Below are 24,425 nucleotides of genomic sequence, written 5' to 3' on the forward strand. Positions count from 1 at the left end.
CATTAAGCCGTCTTTTGAAAATATGGCATTAAGCATTGAACTCGAATTGTTTATCGGAGAGTTGAAGTTAATGATGATTTTGAAAGGACGTAATAAAGATAAGCTTTGTTGCTAAGGAGTACCGGTGTTTTATGCGTAGTCCTTTTTATCTCCAGGTCAATCCGCCTTCAGTGAAATTCCATCTATTCAAAGGTCAAACTTAAAACATTATTGTCGCATGTTTTTTATACATACATGTAAATAGCTCTATTTAGATAGCTCTATATATAGTTATAAAATTGTCATAAATGAATAGAATAATTAGCCTGGCTTTGGTCATCTTAATTAATAACTAGCTATTGTGAAATAAGCTCCAATGTTATCAAGGCTTTTACTTGTGTATAATATTATTTATTGTCTAGATACAAGTAATTCATAGAAACACTGAATTTGAGCAGCAGAATGACAAAGACCTCAACCTGTAGAGTAGCTCATTGTATACTGATAGACAATAACATCATCTTGCTTTGATAATGGCTAGAAGTTGTCTTCTTTTTGTACAATTTACAGTATAATTATCAGGTATAATTTTTGTTAACTTATAATATGATCATTAAAGAAATGTTATAGAATAAAACTAAAAATGGAATCACTACATTTTCATCTCCAAAGATCGAGAGCAGTTCAATCAGGTCTGATCTTACAGATTACCATGAATAACCACAAAGGAATCTTGCAATGTTTAAACATGGTTTTCACTCTGGTTTAGTCTCACCGCAATCACTCCCTCAACAGATATAGCTTATTAAACCTTTCAACTGTTCTGCTAGATTGCTTCATAGAGTTTATGCCTTATGGACATCGGCGCATCGGTTGGATTAACAGCAAGCTACTTCTCTTGGTAAACATGAGCCACCAAATCACGTGTAATGTTGAATATAACACCGCATCTAAAGGTGCATATGATACCCGTCTTAACGAGACCTGGAATGTCGCGCTTGACTTGGTTTTACAGTAGAAGTATAAATGTATAGTAATGTTGCACTTTTGCCATCTGACTGATTGCTAAAAGGAAATCTAATTTAAGAATTATCAACCCTTGCAGTTTAATTAATTATAATTTAAAATCATCCAAAGAACTCTACATAGCAAACTTTGGCAGATGAATCCATTGCTAAGCACATTTGGAAGAACGGTGACAGCGCAGACACCGTAACAACGACCACTGTTACGGTGTCTGTGGTATTATTAAAGAGTATTTTTATCATCCTTCAAAATGTTTTAACGTCTTCAGGTCAGGCTGTAAACCTCCTTATGAATGACTTTGAAGACAGTGGATCGGATATAGACTTTAGTGACTTCGAATCGGAGTGTAGTTCTGATTAGTGCTGGGTACAGGTCATGAAACTCATTGAACTCGCAGGTTTATCTTCTCTCGGATCTCGGGAAAGAGATATTTGGAGTATTTCGATCTTGCAGGTTCAAGTTTTGGCTCAAGAGTTCGGGTTTTGACACACGAATCCGTCTAGTAGAGTGGACAAAAAATCACCCTAATGCACCTGCGCAATGAGTATTGTTCAACAACCCGCCTGCTAACGCTGTGAGCACGAATACCTTTCCATAGAAAATAGTAAAAAATAATAAATAAATTAAATATAATTATAATTACATTGCGAATTTTAAGAGTTGAATTGCATGTGTGCTGCCTACTAGGCAGTAGACATGACACCCATATCAACAAACTCGAACGGGAGGAGACGAGTCTAAACTCGTTGCCCAAGAAGTACTCGTGCCCAGGGCTAGGTCTGAGGATTGTGATGATCAATCTTCTCAGGATCACTGTCACCAAAACCAGGGCAACAATGAAAAAATTAATTGTTATTGATGTAACCAAGGCATTATTTGTACCATTTTGCAGACACTTCTATACTTCTTGCTATTATGAGTTCGTAAGGATCAAACATAATGAACGTCAAAGTGGTGGTCTAATAAAGGCGGCACTCAATTAAAGGGTGGGGCTGTATTTTTACCCTTTTTCCTTCTAGTGGTGTTCTATCAGAGGTGGCGTTCAATTAGAGGTGGCATTCTAACAGAGGTGGCATTCTATTAAAAGTGACATTCAAAGAAAGGTGGCGCTCAAATAGAGGTTGTACGGTATACATGTATTTGTTATATTCATTAGTTATTCTTTTTGCGATCTAAATCTATCAAAACAAATTGGTGAATCACAAATAGAAGCAAGTCATTGTGTTGATAAAACACTTACCAGCTTGTTAGTTTCAAAGGTTGTCTAAACAAGGAAAGGAGAGGAGACAAATAAGGAATTGAGATGACAATGCTGGTGTCTTTAATGATATTAAATTACAGTATACATGTATATGTTGTAAGATAATGATGTAATAGGCGTTACACCTATATGGGATTTTAGTCAATCAGTTTTTATCATCTTAACTGTGATGGATGTGTTTTCGAAGCATTACTCATACTGCAAAAAGTCAGGCAAACAGTATCGGTAATGCTAGTAGTTAAGCAGTTTATACATTTGCAGTTTTTCCACAGGAATGTTACTGGTACTGAAGCAATCTGTAGAAACATACATGTACTGTAGGTATTGTACTCAGTATAAAGGACAGGATGATCAACAACCTGTCACCATGTGGAGGTGTTCAAGGCAGGCAGCTAGGCAGCAAGTAATCTTATATTACTAGATTTGTCTCTCTACTAACTCATCAATTTGCTCTTTGTTTTTCCATTCATGCTTATGCTTTATGGCCTTATGCATTTGTAATAGAAATGTATTTTTATTGTTGGGTGCACCAGAAAAAGGCTCAGGTGTCCTGTGAACATGAGAAAACAACTGGTTTTATCACGGAGTACATGCGTGATCTGTATGCCAAAGGTATCTCTCAGACTACATGTCTACAATAACTCTTCTATTACACAATAACAAAATGATTGTTTTACAATAAGATTGTTTTTCAATAATTGTGGTGTAGAATTAATGTATCTATTTTAATAAACATGAATATAACAAGTTTGTCAATGACCTCTACATAGGTCTCCAATGTCAGTTATACGGTAGAAGCTCTTATCACGTATACCTCCTATAACGTAAATTCCAGATAACGTAAAAAAAATTGTTAAGTTTTTGCTTCCTACTACGTAAAAAATTCTATATAACGTAATATGTCAAGTCGGGAGAGCTCTCGAATTCGATTTAAACATTTATTTATCTCGCCGCACTTGCGAAAGAAAAAATGACGTGTGTGTAGCATTATATTTATTATAATTAGATACAACTTTTGCAACACTCTAGTTCGTCGCGATAAATTGTCGGTTGTGTCGACAAAACAGAGAATAGGATAGTTGCGCAATTGTTCATAAATACAAAGGCGATCGATTGTGCAGGTGTTACAATGCCGGTCCACCAACACTAATGTCACGAGTCGGAGTATCGTTGAAAGTTCTCTTTTATCCTAACCTTGACCCCTGGGTACAGATAGACGGCGAGCAGTTAGTACCACTTTTTGTGAATTATATTGTTTTGCTTTCTGGTAGAATAAAATATTAGTTTTACTCTGCAGAGTAAACTTTGCTGTTTAGAAAAAATAAGCAAATCGTTGTAGATGAACGTCGAAGGTGTGCACCTTCCATCAACTTATAGTAAAAGTACCTCAACCATATTCTATAAAACCAGTGAGATTGATAATAAAAAGGAGAAAAGTTGTCGATGCAAACCAATAATACTGCTGTTACAGTACAGCCCATAAATTAAAAGAGTTAAGTCAAGTTTTTCCTTTTTGCATGACCAAATGGGTAAGTTTGGAAAGATGTTGGAACGGATTAGACAATATACATGTATTTTACTGTTCTTATAACTTGAATTCCCTATAACGTAAATGTTCCTGGGACGGATTATTTATGTTGTAGTAGCGCCTTCTGCATAAGCACTGTCCTCTTGCGACATACAGGGTTGAAGTTCTAAAACAGTGTCCCGTGAGTTCACTTTTTGACACACTAGATGCTAGCTTTGTGACAGACCAGCTTCAAAACCTTTTGCATTGATTTTCTGGATATAGTTCTACATGTAAAATGTAATACAACTAGTTTTTGTAAGTCCTGGCTATAGCGAGTTTGAAACTGACCAGTGTTTATTCCCCAACAGATGACATGTGAGAGAACGTTATTGACTAAATTAATACATCTGAATTTTTCATTTATCTTTTAAAACATTACTGATACCACATTGCTGTTGCATGTCAGAAGTGCTGAGGCATTTTTGGGTACTGACAGGTACTGGCAGGTAGCTGATAGCGAAGAAGTACCACTATCACCCTCTTACAAAATATTTGTTTGTTGGTCAAAGGAAGTAAGATAATGATAAAAAGCAAACAATTGGCAACAAACTCGCCCGATAGATCCTTGAGCCAAGGTTCTTCGAATATTTATGACCTTCATATAGAATAAGCCATATAAATGTGAAGTTTTCCTTAAATAATCAATTTTTTGAATATGATCCAAGGAATCATTCAAATATAACATCAAAACATTCCATACTGTTTTATATCAAGAAGTACATTAGTCAAGAATAGTCTTGCACTAAAGAACCATGCTATGTAGTATGTATGCATGTAGTATGTACGTATGTATGTAGTACGTATGCTAGTATCATATGCACTAGTGTTCAGGCAATCCAGTGTGTGGTCAGGTGTGTCATCAGTGTATGGACAGGTGTATGGTCAGTGTGTGGTCAGGTGTGGTCAGGCGTGTTATCAGTGTATGGTCAGGTGTGTGATCAGTGTGGTCGTCCGGTGTAACAACTACTTGCACAATTGTTCCAAAATCTAGTATGACGATTGATTGGTGCAGGTGTTAGAGTGTTGGTCTACCAGGCCAAATATTGTGAGTTAGAACCCTGGCTGATGCAATCTGTTTCCTAATATCCAACCATTACTTCAGATGGATGACCACGACTCTTATGGTACTAAAGATTACGGCAAAGACTGTGAATATCGCTGTATAATGCATTGAATAGATGTGCCATGATGCTAACACTCACAATGTGTATATTAATTTCATTTGTACAATGAATAACCTAATTCTAATACCTTTATTATTTCGTAATTTATTGGTTATCAGAATGATCACTTCTAACTGGGCAATTAATATGTTCAATAGGAACATCATCAATAAGACACAAAAATTTTACAAATAGTTTTGTATAGAATTTTACAGATTTCTGCCGAGCCATATTTATATAAGCGCCGACTGACAGTTACTGAATACTGTTGTAAGTCTGTGGTCATAAAGAGCATGAGGGGTCCAACTATCATTAGGCGCCATGCAGAACAAGTGCCACCTAATATATGTCATATCAGAAAATTATTCTTAACTTGTAATCTGAATTAAGTCAAGTTAGTTTGAATATTGTTTGAGTTCTCATATAGCTGAAATGTTGCTTGCTTCGAGTTTAAGTATTATTAGTGCAGTGTAGAATGCTAGCTTATCTATCCAAAAGTTCTTTACATGCTAAATTATTACAAAACTGTTTTTATACTCCTGGTGTAGTCTTGTACAGTATCTGAAGTATTAATTAATTTCTAACCAATTTGTAGAAACGCATTAAAATAATATGTCACAAATTACAAAAAATGTCACCACAGCCTGACAAGTTGCCTTTAAAGAAAATTATCTTATCAAGCTGGTCAACTATAGTCCTCAATATTGTTTATATTGAACACCAAACACTAATACAAACCATATGATATGAAATGGTACCTATATAGAAGCATACGTACATTACTAAAATTAATTCTTTATATACATGTAGGCTATATATAAATAATACATTAAATAGCATTTTTAAGGCTTATTTGAAGTTTAAGAACTCTATTCACTGATTCTTTAAACACCCTACTATAAGAATGCTTTTATATAGACATTTAAGTTGTGTGAGAAAAATGTCAACCTTATAACATGCAGGATCTTTCTGACATCTGCTCTGTTCTGAAACAGTATCAATTCTGAAAACCAAGACAGCTATTAGATTCAAACTTAGAATGCTGTTTTGAAGTCTTATGATTTACTAGAGTTTTTGACGCATTGCAAAATCTTCTACACATCCAAATCTACGCTAAAAATGGTTCAGACTAAAAAGCTTAAATAGCTAGACATCGCCAAGGCAAATTGTCAAGAAGACTAACTGCCAACTAAAACTTTGTTATGCTTCGTTTAAATAACTCAATATTTAGATTTTAGACATACTGTATATAATATAAACCGTGAACGATAAAGTTAGCACAACCCTAGTGAACAATATATTTTATGCGCCAGATGATTAAGCAGCAAATAGTATCACAGTACATTTACTTATAAAGTCATTATTTCAGCCAGTAAATTGTGAGTTGAAAGGCATTCAGTGTCAACATCGATACCAAGAGACCTTGTTTACTGCAGAAGTTAGGTTACAAAAATAACCTGTGACGCGTTCTATAAGATAGTCATCTTTTATTATTTTGCTGTGATTTAGCGCTTATACAAAGTATTACTGTCCTTTAGAGCAAAAGGATTAAAACCAGTTTTCAGGTCGAAATTTGTTCGATAAATACAAACACAGTACAGTATAAACAGTTCCTTACAAATAGCTGCATGCATGACGTTAAAACTGAAAACTACTACACAATGGGTGACCTACATTATTGCGAGAGTTTACTGTATATAAGCTATGCCTTTTTCAACTAAAGGTTAGAGAGTTCATCAGGTGATGACATGTTTTTGCTTCCTGACAGGTATACTATCTGATGATTGTATTGTCATACAATATAGCATGTTATCCAACACCTGTAGACTTAAAATAGATATCTTAAATGACAAAGAGAAGTTTAACTAAAATCGTCTGCAACTATGCCTGTAGAACAGACTCAAAGATATGAGAACAAAAACAGGAAGCTAATTCTAGCTGTCTGTTTGTTCGTTGACCTCTCCCTTTGTTTGACTCTCTTAATTCAATATTTCTTTTTCACTGACTCTCTTGTCTCGACATTTCCTTGTTATGTTCTAACCTATTTGTCTACTGATTTTGTTACCGGCTGTTGACACTCAGCATATATTGCGTAAGTGAATAACAGGAATGCGCTGTGGCAATCACCTGACGCAGAGATACTGTAGATCAGGGGTGCCCAACCAGTCGATCGCGATCTACCAGTCGATCTTCAAGTGCTTGGCAGTCGATCGCGGGATGATTTTAGGATAACATATAATTACAACATAAAATAATAATTATTCACTAACTAGCAGCAACTACTATTGCTGCACAGCACTTTACTAAACTACTGCACTAAAAAAGTAGTTTTAATAATAACATTATTTACCTATTATCGTTGTTTATGTATAGTCGTGTTTGATTGTGTATTTCAAGACCAACAAAAATACACGTGAACGCCATTCATAAGTTCCCAGCACAGGACCGCAGAAAAAGCCGATAGGTCCGCACTCGATACAAAACCGTGTATAGTTCTTCATGCACCCAAAATAACTTTTGTTAAAATGTTATGCAGCTTTCTGCTAGCAGTCGATCTCGTTTTTTCTTTTTGAATAAAAACATAAACCCATGAAGATAATAAAATCAAAATACAGATCCACCATGACAGATGACCACCTACTGGCGTGTATGAGGCTTGCAACAACCTGCTACTACCCTGACTATAAGAAACTAGCTGCATCCTCCCAGTGCCAGGTTTCTCACTAAGGTAGAGAATGAATGTTTTTCCTTTAAAATTATGTTACTTACTGGATCACTGCATTATATAAGCATATATGTGGAACTTAATAAAGGTGATAGGCTCACCACTACAGGCTCAAGTTTGTTTTTAATTTTTTGTTTCGGGGCTTCGCTAGACTAGTCGATCTTTGAAGGCAGGCAAATATGAAAGTAGATCACATGTCTAAAAAGGTTGAGCACCGCTGCTGTAGATGATTCGACTGTTGACAGCCTCGATGATTAAGGGAAAGCTTAGGAAAGTGCAAACAGCTTGAAGCTATTTATTTACACACCAGCTCAAACCGATTGTTTACTCGCTGGTAACCGAAACTGCTCATACAGGTGAAATTTATAAACAATATATTTCGGCATCCAATCACAGGGCGTTGTCAATTTCAATGTCATTTGTCATCCTAACAACAAACGACCTGATCTTATGGGCAATAGGGCCAAAAGTCTGATATCACTGTTACTACTGATAATCAATAATATAATAACATAATATATAATTATAATATGTGGATTAATCAGTAAACATATATCTCATAGGCTGTAGGGCCAAAAGTCTGACATCACTGTTATTACTTATTATTTCAATTATATTATCTTTTCTGTCACTTTTTATTTCACAACACCAAAGGAATGAAGAGAAATTAAATCAGAAAATCATATTGGGATCACTTGCCACCAGTAATAAGCTCAAAACATGACTGTAACAATAAGCGGTCCAAACGTCATTTATGCCGAAGTCTATTGTTTATAAATTTCACCGCTCATACAAGTTCTTGGCTGGTGCTTGAAAAACTACTAAAATGCTTTGAGCAAGCAAATACCAGCTTTGATAAACATCATGTTTCTTCCTGCTCTCAAATTTAAAACCACAGCAGACCTATCGCTCCAGCAGACAGTTGTTTGTGTACATCCTGGTCAGTATACGTATGACAGCCTACTCTTATTCATTCCTTGATGAACTTTGCTGGTGGCACCATCATGTTATGACTGCTAAAATATCCTGCTTTTCCATATGTGTAACCGCAATCGACTTAGAGAAGCTTGATGCTTTTTCCTGGTTTAACTACTAATGTGTTATGTACACACTTTTACCAGCATCCAGGGTCCTTCTAGCATGTTAGAAGACTTCGGCAAATGATCCAAATTTGATTTATATTCAAAAAGGTTGATTTGGGTAAAATGTGGAGTTGCAATATTTGTCAACCGGTCCATGGCACTTCGAAACATCAAATTTTTAACCAAACATGATGAACATGAAGATAATCACTGAAGCAGCTATCTCAGCACTGTCAAGGTTGCAGCATATTTTGCAGGAGTTCTTTATTTTTTTTGTACTTTGGTCGTTTATTCAAACATCTTATTGCATAAAATATTTTTGCAAATTGTTTGTTGATTATCCACCATATTTAGGAACACTTTGCAGTAGGCTACATTTTGGCGCTGTCAGGTTACTCTTTCGAGGTCGAGTTTCTTTCATGAGTAATATTTTTCTACTTGATTAATCTTTAACTGTTTGAAATTTAATCTTTCAAACAGAATTGATCTAATTTGTATCGCTATGCTAACTCGGTGTCTCTCCATGGATATAATTTGTCCGATCTTGTAATAACAATCACACTTCTATGATGAGCAGTAAGTGGTACTTTGAAAAATTTTTTAGTGTTTCCACAAAATAACCATGATTAGAATTATTAACAACAGAACATCATGGTCAATATTACATGCATGAATAAAAGCTCTAGAATATACGCGAAGGTACTACTGAATGCTGGCTTTTTAGAAAAAGCACCGTAAGGAGAACTTACGCATGATTGGTATTTTCTAGTAGCCAATCAGGGGATAATTGACAACTTCAGCTAAGTACCTCCACGGTGAAAGATTCCTTCTTTATTTCAGATAATTTGCCCAAATTATTGTTTTGTCTATAATACACATCCGAGCATTTTTGTAAATGAAACTGGTTTAAGAGAGTCGGGATATCGACCAATGAATGATCAGCCCTGCACTACTGTACTTTTGGCATCACAGTAGGACTATTACTAGTCAGCATCCGAACTTAGTAAAATGTATTGCTAAACTTTTAAGCGTTCGAAAGTAATTTATGTTTGAAGTAAGCTTTTTACCACTTTTAAAATAAACCTACAGTCATGTCTTATCCAGTACAGTTGTGTAGTATCCTGGAGAGTTATGCCACATCCTGTAAGAAAGATTAATCAAAAACCACTTTAATATGTGGTGAATGACTTAAGTAATTTTAAGACCTAGATAGCATGAGGAATTTATTGCCTTCCTAGGGAGGCGTTGTAACTACCCCTTCTTTTGAGTCTTTCTCACAATGACATGGCTCTATGAGGGTGCTGTGGATATACATTGGCAACTGCCATAATTCTCTATCAGTATATCAGTCGACACCAATCTACTTCAGTAAAGTGAGAAGTATGCTCGAAATAGCGAGAACCATTGTCACATGAAATGCTCATGCTAACCATTGTCAGATGAAATGCTCATGCTAACCATTGTCAGATGAAATGCTCATGCTAACCATTGTCAGATAAAATGCTCATGATAATCATGACAGATGAAAAAATTGTCAACTTTCCTTAGCTATAGAGCTGATTTAAAAATGAATAAACTGCAATAGAGGGCTGTGAAAATCTTTGCTTCTGGGTTTTGCTAGGCAGTTAGTTATGTTGACTTCAGCATGAGTGATTTATGTGAAAAGAGTAAGGCTGTTTTATATCAATAGAACAAAAACAAGCTGACTTAAACTAGCATACACTTGGGAACATATATCATCAGAATAGCTCTGTCATTGTCTGACATTTACACGGTCCTCTTAAAATAAAAAGTGGTCATGTAACATGTTTTCCAAAAAGCAGCTGATGTGCATTCCCAAGCATTCTATGTAGGAACAAATGCTGGATGGATGCTACTGTTTAGTTGAGCCCAATTTAGCAACACATTTAGAGATCATACAGACAAAACTTGGCATGAAACAAAACTTCTGACTGCCTGAGTTTTATCAGATTCTGATGTTTATTTTATTACAGGATATCAACAAAGCCGAAACCACCATATTTGGGGAGAATCTTGAAGCTACATGTCGCTTTACAAGTACACAAACATAATAAAGTGTAAGCTCTGGTGAAGCCCCCAAGTTTTATAAAGAATTATTTTAAAAATATAAAACCTTTGGCTGATATTGAACTCGGTGAATACAAAGGCTAAAAATATCCTCCATGGAAAATATAAAAATGGTGTCAATGTTTACACATAGATAAAACTATTCCAAAACTAATTTTTAAAGTGTCATATGATGAACTCATAGACCCTATTTACAACCAGACTAGTACTAGTAGAAAACTGATGACATTTCCTCTTGGCCGATAGCCAAGATTACGATCATGGCCAAGGGGGCCATTAATGTAATCATTTGCGGGTGATTACATTCATGGCCCCTTTCCTAGGTAGGATCCATACTACACGGAGGCGACCAACTGACTGCTTAGTGTTTTTGTGAAATTGATGAGATTAAATGTTACGCTGATTGATGTTACGCTTTTTCCTTATTGGCATGAGTAGAATTAACTCCAGATGTACTTTTTGATGAAATCAAGATTTTCTAGGGACGCTTTTGAATATCCAGTATTTGGGTACTCGTGTGATATTCGGATTATAATCTCATACTCCTTGTGTACCGTAATTTTTGTTTTGTTTGATGTATACAATAGTACATGATAACTCATACATTCCTCTAAAACCAGGCAAACAGCAGTCGTCGCTAATGCTAGTAGTTATGCAGTTTATACATTTGCAGTTTTCCAGAGGAATGTTACTGCTACTGAAGGAATTTGTAGAAACATACATGTACTGTATGTATTGTACCCATTATAAAGGACAGGCTGCCCAACAACATGTTACCACGTGGAGGTGTTCAAGGCAGGCAGCTAGGCAGCAAATAATCTTTATATCACTGAAGTGTCTCTCTACTAACTTATAAGTTTGCTCTTCTGTTATTCCATTCATGCCATATGATCTTAGGCTATGCATGCAATGTTAGGTCAACACATGTGTACCAACTAGCCAATAATAGCCATAGCGTGTGATCTTTATGAATATTTTAATGTTTTTAGCCTACAATAACTAAACGCTTAGCTTATAACAAACTAGTCTGGTGCTAAATATTTTATTTGGTTTGTTTGCATGTCATTGATAGAGAAGTCAACGTGTCAGTCACATGTCGACGAGATCGCCATGTAGAAGGCAACTTTAAGTTTATAGATGGGCGTAAAACTAAACCAATGTTTACCGTGCACCACATTACACTATAGATATATCGATATTCTCTCATTCCTAACCCTCCTTAATCCTCCATAGTATGAAGTAGTCTATCATAGCACTGCACCTACACTAAAACTACCAAACCATAGGATTGCATCACATTAAGTTGCTGTAACCTTAAAACTGAGGCTAATAGTTGGTTATATAACTTATTATTAATTTCTGGCTACAGTTGCGACAAGAATAATTCACATTGTCTACTCCTTTAGTTATATAAAATGCTTCACAGAGTTAGCAATAGCTAAGGGTGTGAAGCATTTTGAAGCGTGAAGCTAATCACCCAGAGAGTGAAAAGCATTCCTGTATACTAAATAGATTTATACTGCTATTAATAATTATATAATCCTGTGCTCAAGCTGTATTCACTTTTCTGTATTTAAAGCCAACAAATGTTATGGCTAAATTGTGAGACAAACAGGAAGTTGTTAAATACAGGAAAGAAATTTTATGGAAGTGTTTGATAAACCACAGTTCAAAAACAAACAGTTGTGGTCACCAAATTCAATCATGCTTGTTTGCAAAAGTTTCCACAAAAGCAATTATTTGTTAGGAAAAGCATTAGAGCAGAAACTAAAGGCTCAAACACACAAGCACACAACAGGGTGATAAGTGCTATGACGTTTGTGGCTAGAACTCAGCACTTTTGTGGTTATAGGGACTTATGGTTATAGCACTTTTGTGGTTAGGAACATTCAACTCACAGAGCCTACTGCTGTATGTGTTGCAAACTGTATTTTTATTGGGCTAATTTATTTTTTAATATTTTTTCTCCAGTTATTTGATCTACTAGCTGATTTTCACAGGAAGCAAGCCGTTTCACGTTAAAATAGGCTTTCATTTTTAGCTGGGCCGCTTGTTATGGGTTGAAATGAAACGATTAAAGCTGTAACTATCTACTTTTTGCTAACGATTTTGCTATCTTATAGTGACAGTTTTTGCAATACCAAATGTCGCTATTCGTGTGTCCAGACCCTAAGGTCATGCTTTAATATCTACCACAACTGTCTGTGACTTTAGCCGCCCAGCATCTAGTCTGCTCTTAATTCTAGCAGCAAATTCATCCAAAACTCTGCCTGACCAGGTGACAACTACAGTGGACATATTGTCTACTACTGTAGGTAAACAGAGTGGTTGTGTTACAAAATGTCGAGGGTAATAGTATTACAATGCTGTGTCATAGTCATGGTGTCCTTACCGATTTCACCCATTTCTAATGATCTGTAAGGTGGGTTTAACAAGCTTTTTTTTAATGCTGTGTTTTGTCTACGTTATTGCTTACCATGTCCCAAGTCTCTCCCAAGAGTATGAAAAGTTTTAGGCATTGCTGAACGCTGAGAGACTGAACGCTTAGAGCACTGTCCGAAAGCTGTCATAATCATCAGTTTTACAAGGCTGCAGTTACACATTAAGTGAGTTTTCGTTGTTTTTGTGGAAAAAAATGGAGGGATGAGAGTTTAACAACCTTACCAAAGTGTAAATGACTGATAAAGACCATATTATAATAGCTGTGTCAATTTCACTCTTATATACGTACCTGTATGTCTAGCAAGTTTTAATATATTACTTTTGTAGTCTTCGACAAGTTCAGTTGTAGATGATATTGATGGTCGAAGTGTAATACTAGATTTTCTTTTAACAATCCTATAAATGATTGGACGAAGTCAAAACAAACTCTGCAAATGAATACTTGCTTAATTACGTATGCCAACAAATGGAAACTTATTTTAAAACGCTTAAAGGTTGACTTGCAACAAAATTCACGTTACAGTTATTAGCTATCAAAAGATTCACCATGTCTTACTCTGCTGTGTTGTAGGTGCAAAGTATGTAGAAATGTAATTACAACCTCTAAAAGCTCAAAAACGAACAGTTAATCGCTGCCATCACGACACTGACGTAGATTAGAATCTCTTTCCAAAACGACTCAAATTGGACGTAGTTGTACAAGATGGCTTCTGTTTACACTTTCACGCAACCTCATTTGTCAAAATATTTTCACAAATATTCTTCATACGTTCAATAAAACCATGTCTATTGTTCTTATGTGTCTATTTTACCGTCGTTGTAATGTTGTCACTTTCAGCACTGGTATCTTATAACCTACTGTGAAAATTCGTTTAATATTTTAACCTTAACTCGAAGGAGTAGGCCTACATATCATTGTCTGATAATCGTGCCGAGCCTGTTGGTCACCTGTGATAATCGAAAAATGCTGCAGAAGTTATTCGCGAAGTATGGGTCACATGATCAGATTACGACTAGACGATTAGACCAAGTCGAAACAAAACTGTAAAGTAGCGAGCATCTATATTTGATACGAGGTCTTCGGTAAAACCCGAAGTGTTTTTCATAAACTAGTACTATGAAAAGTTTTATATTGAGCCTTTTCTTGGCCTTTCAATTCACATGAGAACATCACGTGACAAGACGATAACCAAATGTAAAGACAACGTCAGAAAAATAAACTGATTCCAATCTACAGCGGCTTTTCGTTTTTAGCTTTCAAGAGCTTGTAATCACATTTCCACATATTTTTCACCTATAACACAGCAGAGTAAGACATGGGAAATCTTTTGATACCAAATAACTGTAGCCTAATGTGAATTTTGTTGCGAGTCAACCTTTAACAAGTGAGTTTTAGAATATAAATAATATCATACTGTGTGAACCTAGAGATGCCCTTCCAAATCAATTGATCTAGTATTTTGTGTTAGTATCTCATTTTTATAGAGTAATTTATATCAATGCTCATAAAGGCAACATCAAAGACTCAACATCAAAGCTGTTCATTCACTTCTTCTACTCATTTACCCGCTGCCGTGCTTGCTGCCGTGCTTGGCTATCAATATTCAGCTTGAAAATATGGTTTTCTAGTTGCTATTTTTTTCATCAGATACGGCTTGTCAAGAGATTCTTGCAGCAACATAAACAACTCAATTGAAATGCCTGTTAAATTAAGCATTCCTTGCATTTGTGATAAAAGTTGGCATGCTAATTACCCAAGCTGTCTTTGATAAGCAGTTCCAACTTGTTAAACAGATTTACCAAAGCCTTTTGTTTATTGGCTGAAAAGTAAGCACGCTTTGCAGGAATAAGTCAGTCAGTCTTAGGTATTATTATAAAAAAGCATAAAAAAATTGTGGTTTGTGTTCTTTTTTGTAGGTAACAGGGTGATACCAAACAAGGATTACTGGTTTCTAAATACAATCATGAACCCGGGAGTTCTATCAAGAATTAACATACCTGATCAGAAGTAATACTGCACTCAATGTTTTAATAGTATTAGAAAAGCCATCACTGACCATCAAATAAGGATAATCAATAGCCGCAGGGCATGAAATCATAGTCTTAGCTGTTATAACGGCTAATTTTTAATATCCTTTTAGCTGCAAACTTTAATGCGCTTTTGAGTTTCCTATGATTACCCGAGAAGGGCACGCATGATAAAATAGTAAAAAAATATTTATCATGATAAAATAGTAAAAAAGTATCTCTCATGGAATGGGGTACACGTTATGTATTTGTTTAGTCTTGCGTGTATCCCTGCACTTACGGTAATCTTTCTCATGCCAATTTCAGTGATATGTGACCTACACGACACGTAATTAATCTATCGCAGAATCAAAAAAAGTTCTAATAAAACATTTTAGCAGGCAGGAAACACACCTGTTATATGACAAGCATTCAGGTATTGTAGCCTAGGATATTAAAACATTTATAAAGATTTCGGTTTACAGCTGTTGGGGATGCATCTTTGACTCCGCCGCAATCAGTTATAGTGTGCCAGTAGCCATCCAATCATGGCCAAAATTATCATATTTCTCCTAAAATGGTGAGGGTGCTAGATTGGTTTCAAAATTTTTCACGTGTATCACTAGTCACTTATTTTTAAAGCATTATAAATCTGATAACACCTTTAGCCTCAGAGTTTCAGATGCTTATGAAATGAGCAAGGAGTGTATTTGACTCAACACTTATCAAACTACAGTAGTTATTCACCCATAACCTGAGATGATTAATGAACAGCAATGGCCGCAAATGACTACCAATGGCTACCAATCCTTGCTAATGACAAATAACACTCTCTGGCTCAAGTTGGTAGTGTTGCACTCACCAAATCACCCATCACTTGACAAGTGTCTTCCTGTGTTTCAGTGTAGCTAATGTCTTTGACCAGTTACTGTTCTTAGCCATGGTTGCTGCCTTCTTAGATATATTCAGTGGGAAAAAGCTTCATAGTTTTCAAGTGTAGTTTTAATATGGAGGAAGCCTTATGTCAGCCCTAAAAGAGTTGAAAGTTTGCCCAACAGTTTAATGTTTTATAATCGAATGGAGGATGCCATCACATCCACTGCCTCATCACCCAACTTCTTGCTGTCTCCTGCATCCTTATACCTTACTTAATATTTCTCTATATTTGCGCTGCCTACAGCTCCTGTGAATAATATATTTCCCCTATTGCCGGCTCCCTGCCAATGAGAGTTGATAATACAGAATTGATATCTTTCACAGTGTTACTAGACTAGGCAGACACAGACAGTTCCCAGACTACCTTCACATAGACTGAGATGGCTGAGAAATACTAAATATATAACTGCATAGTTTACTTCAGTTTTCCTAATAAGCTACCAACCAGCTTCTTCCTTCTAATGCTATGACCTGGTAGAGTTTTCTAATGTTTATAACATATTTTTAGTTGGCCTGTCAGCATTTTTTGGCTCAATGGGTTCTCAGTGATGCTTTCATTCAAGGATAGAGGATGACAGACACAACCAAATCATTTTGACTTATTGACAGAAACTGATACAATCGTTTCTCTATCACTAGATGACATAAAAACAAGCGATTGGTTTAACAATTGCTAGAATCAACAAATTTATAAACCAACAAAGAGTGCATGAACAAATGACCGAAGGAATGACCGACAGAACAAACAAACAACGACCTAAGGAATGACTCACCGAATGAATGAATGAACAAACTAGTGAATGAATGAACAAATAACACTGTGCTAACGGATATGACTATCTCAGTCTTATATTATTTTGATGCTCATAGTGACCTTGCTAAGCACTACCAGCATTACGAGGCAGCGGCTTACTTCAATTAATAACTTGTAGAACTGCAGTGCCGGTCTGTTTTAAAAATAAGCCTCAAATCTGATATGCAAAGTGTCTCCTCCTCGGCTGCTCACAAGTTAGAATTTGAGCCTGTGGCACTACATCTGTCTATAATAAGAGTGTGTTGAGACGCATACTTGTTTGATGCTGAAATAGTTCAAACCTAGATTCAATGCTTCTGACAATTCAATAAATTTCCAATAAGCAATTTGATGAATAAAAGAACTAATTATAAGGAAGAGGACTGCTAATGCTATGAATACAGATAAACTAGATATGAAGCTCGATAACATTCAATCTAGTCCACTCTAAAAACTAGCCACTGCAAAATTTTATCCATAAACATCACACCTGTACGTGCGTTAGCTCTGCTAAAGTTTATGTCAACTGAGGCATAGTTCAAAACGGTTGAGGTGCGCAGAAATAATTTGTTGTTTTGTTCGCTTGAAAGTTGTTTTATTTATCGATGAGAACATTAGGAAGCTCTAACTTACAACTCCAAAACTAGACAAAAAATAACAAATAAGAATGTATCAATTATGCTGACATTCTTCAAAAAAATCGCATTATTGCTGCCTATTGACTATATACACATTGTATTTCTAAAATAAAAAGTACTTTGTACAGATTTTATCCGCAAAATATCTGCTTGCTCAATTTTTGCTCATATAATACTTGTGTGATAGACCATCAAATGTGTGCCTGGTGTTTGCTAGTATATGACAGTAGGTGCCGCTGGCATGGCGGGTGATGACAGGTGGTTGCTAGCTGATCTTATTTGAAGATAAAGTAACTGGGAGTGGTAGGAGTTTCTCTTTATATCTGGAACATTAGGTCATACCTAAGTCATGACTGGTGAGAGACACTATGGAATAGCAACGCATATCCTATTGTGTGTAAATGCCTTACTAAGCTCCAAGCACAATCTATGAAAGCAATTATGCAGATGAGGGCTTCATGAAACGCCTGATGCTGGCATAAAACACTAGGTGATAAGCCGGATAAACTGAATACAATCTGTCACTATTCTGTAGGAGGAGGAGGAGGAGGAGGAACCCCATGAATCTCACTGATTTCGTGTTACACTTGTCAGACACTAGAAATATGCAAATGACACAGTCATCTCTACCGATACATTGCCATCTGCAACCTAAAGCCTACTACTACAAATTTATGGTTGTATTACTATAAAATAATTGCAGTATGTTAATTTGGTACATTTTTGAATATGAATTTTTAAATTTTTTAAAGATACACAGGTTCTTCCCTGGTCATAAATATATGTATAGTATACAATGTTTTATATAGGCCTACACATAGATATTGGTATATCATACATTGTCTTATACGCACATAGATATTTGTATATTATACGTATATGCACTTGCGATTACCAGCATACATGACAACAAAGTCAATTAGCACTTGGGTGAAACTACATTAAACCATAACTGCCACGAACAACTTTTATTGTGTTTACTAGGTAAATCAGACACGCTGATTCCGATTTTGTAATCAAAATAAAGATTAGGCCACTAACTTTCAGAGTAATGAAGGATTTTTTATAGCGTTTTAATATCGGTCTCGAAAACAACACAATCGGCATAACAAGCTCCGCCCATAAATACGTGACGTAACCTAGCTTTTTAGGAACAGAAGTTACGTAGGGATGTTTAGACCGATTTAGAATAATAGAGATGGGTGTTTTAAAATCCATTAATATCTAAATTCAGCCTTAAAAATAATATCAGTCTTTTCTGAAAAGTAGATAAGCTATTTAGCATTGCATATTTAAAAAGCGCAATAACATCGCTAGCTTGTGGTAAAACCGCGCTTTTTGAGCTTATTTTTCTCGGCGTCCAGCCCATTTAAACGTCATGTAACAAGATACGAGCAATTTAAATTAGTTTATATCCCTTTCATAAAAAACTGAAATTATTTTACAGGCTGGATTTAGATAATAATGGGTTCTAAGACACCCATCTCTATTATTCTAAATCGGACTAAACATTCCTAACCTCTATTTCTGAAAAAGCTAGGTTTCGTCACATATTTATGGGCGGAGCTTGTAATGCCGATTGTGTTGTTTTCGAAACGGATATTGAAACGCTTTAAAAAAGCCTAAATGACTTTGAAGGTTAGTGGACTAATCTTTATTTTGAGTACAAAATCGGAATCAGCGTGTCTGATTTACCTGGTAAATACGATAAAAGTTGTTCGTGACAGTTATGGTTTAAAGCTGTGGGTTGAGATTTTTATCAAAATTTTAATGTTTTTATGCAATGATTATCGAACGCTTACCTCAGAATAAAGGTGTTTGAAGCTAAACTTATTTATTTGATTTGTTCACAAGTTTTGGATAGAGTAACCACATTGATGGTTATGTACCACTGACAGAGGCATCTAAAAGGTAGCTCCTGGTTTGTTAATACTCGTTGGGCTAAATGAATCCACCCCATTCCATGGTGGATTTTTGTTTCGACATATTGTCACTCATACTCTATCAGGGTATTCAAATAAACTTTAATTCACCTCTAAAATTCTATGTTAAACTATTGACATATTGACATATTGGGTCATATTGACATATTGACATATTGACATTTTGGGTCATATGCATATAAGATAATATACCCTACAGGATGAAAATATTCGCTGAGTTAAGCTTCGTGCAAATTGCCTTTTTCATGCATAGTCGCGGACTAATTTATTCGGGGATGAACACAATCACTCTTTATTAAGAATTAATTCTATTGCAGCTAGCAATAGAGTTAACTATTCACGTGCATACACCACGTGTTTAGGTTTTTATTTAGCTGACAACTACGAGTCGATCATGCTAAGTACTAATAGCTGAAGTATTGAATGAAAGCTTCAAAGCGGTCAGTTTTTAAACAAGAGAATGAACTAACGCAGTTAATTATAGAAAAACGTATCTGCACTGCAAATCAAATACATACCATAATGTCCAGGTCGGAATCATTACCGTCATCAACTTCGGTATTAGAGATTGATGGAGTTTATTTCAATGTAAGAAAAATGTAAAAGAAAATTTTGAGATGAAGACGCCATGCCGAATAACTTGTGACAAACTTGAATAATTTTGTAAAGAAGCGTGATTCATTGGCAATGGGGTTAACTCAAAGCCCCAGCAATGATTTTTTAAAAATTTGCAACTCAGCTACGTTTACTACTTCTGCCTAGCGACTAGCTTTTAATTTGAGGCAGTAGTTATTCTCCCTTGTGTTTAAAAATAAAACTAATTATTCGCGGAATTTAATACTTCGCGGAATAGACTGTTCGCGAAATCGCGAATTATTAAATCCATCGAATATTTTCATCCTGTAAGGTAATATAATACATTTACTGCAAGAGATTACTGCACACCTGGACTGTTTCAGAAATGGAATGCTATAAAGAGTGTAAATGCTTTTTAGAAATCAAGGCTCAGTAGCGCCCTGAGCGATGGGATAGAATATCTGATCCCTGGCCACCAAGGTCAAAAAGCATGCTTCATTTTGTTACGGTATGCTACAGCTGTGTATAACAGCTGATAATAACAATTGAAGAGACCTGCGGTTGGTGAGTGAGATGAACCTCTCAAGAGGCCTTTTCATATCTGATTGATGTTATCATAATGTTCACCCATCAAGAAAGGGGACCGAGGCATTAATTTTTACATAGATATGCAATCGCAATGATATTATGGCAGATAGAGTTTGAATGAGTTTAATCTACGATCTATGGATGGTCATAAAAGCCATCAAAGCAATCGAACTGTCACACTGTGGGTTATACCACCGACCATAGTCCATTCCAACACATTCAGTTGGTAAAAATAGTTGTAGTAATTTCCCGTTAAAAGCCAGTCGTGATGTAAGACCCTCCTGGCTGTCCTAAGGGTGGTAGAGAGCCAGTCAGTTACCTCAGCAACACAACTGTAACAAAGTGTATATGATTAATTGATTATTGATTAAACTATGTGTAATTTTTAAAGCTTATACTAATCACAACACCAGTTTTCTGCCTCAGTTTTAGGAAAGGCTATAAGATTGTAAACCTGCTGTCTGCAACATGATGAAGGTTACTGATTTTTAAATAAGATTATGAATGGCTGAGACATGATCATATTCCTGGCACTAGCCATTACGTTGCTCGCTGAATATGTATTATGTTCGCAACCTACTGGAACTGGTGAACTGGGTCTCTCTGGTAGTGCTGAAGTTGTTTGTTCCTAGTTGATGATGACATTCTACCATTCTTGCAGCGAATAGACAGCCTTAAATGTAGTGTGCTGTAGGCTTTGAATACGTATGAGTAATTTTTAATGACTTCCTAAGCTAGCACTAACTCCTCTTAACTGAATATGTTTTACACATGGACAAGTTTTACTCCGAAACGAAGTTGGACTCACTACAACATAAAACCATTTATCGTAAATAAAGTTGGCTTCAGTAGATTATGTAGCATTTCTTCTAAAAAAGTTGGGTTCAGTTCAATGTGTAGCCAATTCTCCTAAAAAATGTTGGGTTCAGTACATCAGTTAGCCATTTTACTAAACATTGTTATGTTTGGTAGCCTAGCCTACATCATATATCCATTTATCCTAAACAATGTTGGGTTCAGTACAATGCATAGCAAATTCTCTTAAGAAAGTTGGGTATGGTAGCCTACAACGTATAGCCATTTCTCCTAAACTAAGTTGGGTTCAGTACAACAAATAACGAGTTCTTCTAGAGGTGGACTTGCAACAAAATTCACATTACAATTATTTGGTATCAAAAGGTTCACCATGTCTTACTCTGCTGTGTTGTAGGCCCAAAATATGTAGAAATGTGATTACAAGCTCTTGAAAGCTAAAAAACGAGCAGTTAATCGTAGCCGTTACGAAACGTCGTCGATTGGAATTCATTTCGAAAATGGCTCCAAAGCTAAACAATGTTGGGTTTAGTACAGTGTATTGCCGGAAGTTAGCGGTGGTTCTAGAGCTATCTGATAGAAATAACTTCATAACATGTTGTACACTGTTGTGCATGTTGAACATGTTGTGCTCTGGTCAAGGTCACTGCTCTGATCAAGGTCACGATTAGAATATTTAAACGTATGTTTAAATATTCTCAAAAATGTGAGCTTGTCTTTTGCATATCAAAATGTTATGCACAAGTTTGCAGGCTGTAGGTTACAGCAGTTTCACGCTTACAGTTAGTTAGAAACACACTGGTGATTGTTCATATAATTCTCAGTAACAAACGTAAATCGGAATGACTTTAAAATGGCTGCTGCTCAATAATTAGTAAAACGACGGAGAAGTCCTAAGGCTATGTTGGCTTCGACTAAGATGATCATGTGTATCGATAAAAGACGTAAGCTAAGCTGTAGTTGTTTTAAAATAGCCATAATATCAGGATGACCATCTGTGAAGTTACAGAACTCACTACGACAAGAAAAACAGAGTTATTTCAATGCTGCCAACAGCACCATTCACTCTGTTTTCACCATCATCCTCTTTTTCAATTGTTCGAAGATTAAAATCAAGGTGTAGTTGCTCGTGTCTAGCATCAGTTGTCAAGATACGCTTTAGCATATGTAACGAGGCGTAGAGGATGGGATTATGAAGTGGGCCAAAATTTTCATGAAGAATGATATAGTGTTGTGCAACTGTTACAGGGTGAATACTTATAAAGGATGTATAAAAGTTCAAACATTCCTACGTAATGATTTCAAAAAGAACGCTTTTACTAATAACATATTGATCTAGGACATAACTATTTTGACTTGTGGCATAAAATAATATTCAGATGTTTTTTCAGTTTTTAAATCAAATCATATTTGTACTTTATTTTTTCATGGTGTTACTCATATTTAGTGATATTGATCGAAGCTTCGAAATGACGTTGACTACTACTTTGGCTTTTTTAGTCGGAACTTTAAAGAACAAATGACCGAAGGAATGACCGACAGAACATATATTAGTATATGTGTAAATATCAGGAACTGTCAGTAGCAGAGTTCATGTGACCGATTAGTATATGTATAAATATTAGGAACTGTCAGTAGCAGAGTTCAAGTGACCCATGTGTAATATGTGTAAATATCAGGATACTTAGGACAAAGGTGAATGAAAGTAGAGCTACACCGAGTTTTTTGTTTCGGACAAAATGAAATCGTTCATTGTAACAGCGACAGTCCGTTATGATAATGACAATTAGAACCTCCGTTGGCTCAGGAAAGGATTAAAAGATTTTTCTATGATATAAGTGATCATGGTTATATAACTAGTTTTTTCTTACATAAGAGTCAAATTATAGATGAGCTGTAACAACATTTGTGTAGCTTGTTTGTCAGTGTATTAAACTCAGCTCTTTATTTACTATCACGATACAATAACATTACTGTACAGTACTCAAGCGAATTTACAACTGACTGCCCAGTTATTCATCAGCACTAACAATATGGATAGGATATGTGGTTACAGCAGGAAGGCATAAAACTTAGAACGGACATAAGACATAAAGCAGCATCTGTGGTTACATAACGATGGCTATTCCTAACCAATATGCACTTGCAATCTCAGGGCATCTCCCACTAAATATTCACATCACAATTTGATTTTATGCATGGAGAAGAGAAACAATTCATTTGCAGATGTTCAAAACAATGTGATAGCTGCATTTTAAGCTCGTATCAAGCAACAGCATGGTAGGTTAATGTCCAATTAAATTTATGTCGAATTTGCTAAATAATCATTACAGCTACTAAATATACTGCTAAGAGATAAATAGATCGAGAGAACAAGTCTAAATGCTGGTTCTCATTGTATCGCGCATATTGGGGTTGTTCTTTCGACAATTATTGTCGACATGCTAGGTCGAATATGTCGGAAAACATTGCAGTTATCAAACTTTCTCGAAATTTTATCGTGAATCTATGATTGTTCCTGATTGCTTGATATATATTTCTCTTCATGATAGTTGCTGCGGGACTAGTATTGTGTCCCAATGAACAATACTACGTTGTGGGCAATTTGCTGATGTAATTACGGATGGGTAGGAACTATGTTGTTGCTGATGATCACCGATATATTGAGGGATAAACGCCGACATACTGTGATACAGTCTGTACCAGCCTTCAGTTTGGTCAACTCTTCTAAAAGTTCATAATCATCTGTCACTACAAGTTCAGTGAGATGTGGCAGCACAAAACATTTGATGAAG

At 35.8% G+C, this 24,425-nt stretch overlaps 2 protein-coding genes across 8 annotated transcripts in view; both read left to right on the top strand.

Annotated features, from left to right (window-relative positions):
• LOC137387575 (sodium-dependent phosphate transport protein 2B-like) overlaps nucleotides 1–24,425 on the top strand; it is a 141,103-nt gene that overhangs the window by 58,645 nt on the left and 58,033 nt on the right. The gene's annotated exons all lie outside the window — the stretch shown is intronic.
• LOC137401745 (lactosylceramide 1,3-N-acetyl-beta-D-glucosaminyltransferase-like) overlaps nucleotides 1–24,425 on the top strand; it is a 41,836-nt gene that overhangs the window by 16,712 nt on the left and 699 nt on the right. For 4 of the 7 annotated variants that reach the window (XM_068088270.1, XM_068088235.1, XM_068088244.1 and 1 more), the window contains exon 8: nucleotides 15,254–15,593. The exons of 1 other annotated variant lie outside the window; for it this stretch is intronic. In XM_068088270.1, the coding sequence (XP_067944371.1) occupies nucleotides 15,254–15,257 (4 nt within the window). In that variant the 3' untranslated portion in view covers nucleotides 15,258–15,593. Of the gene's footprint in view, nucleotides 1–2,587; nucleotides 2,670–15,253; nucleotides 15,594–24,425 lie in introns of those variants that run through there. 2 more of the 7 variants (XM_068088226.1, XM_068088257.1) reach the window with 2 other exon arrangements.

The sequence above is a fragment of the Watersipora subatra genome, chromosome 1 (assembly GCF_963576615.1).
Source record: "Watersipora subatra chromosome 1, tzWatSuba1.1, whole genome shotgun sequence".
In the NCBI taxonomy this organism is placed as follows: Eukaryota; Metazoa; Bryozoa; class Gymnolaemata; order Cheilostomatida; family Watersiporidae; genus Watersipora; species Watersipora subatra.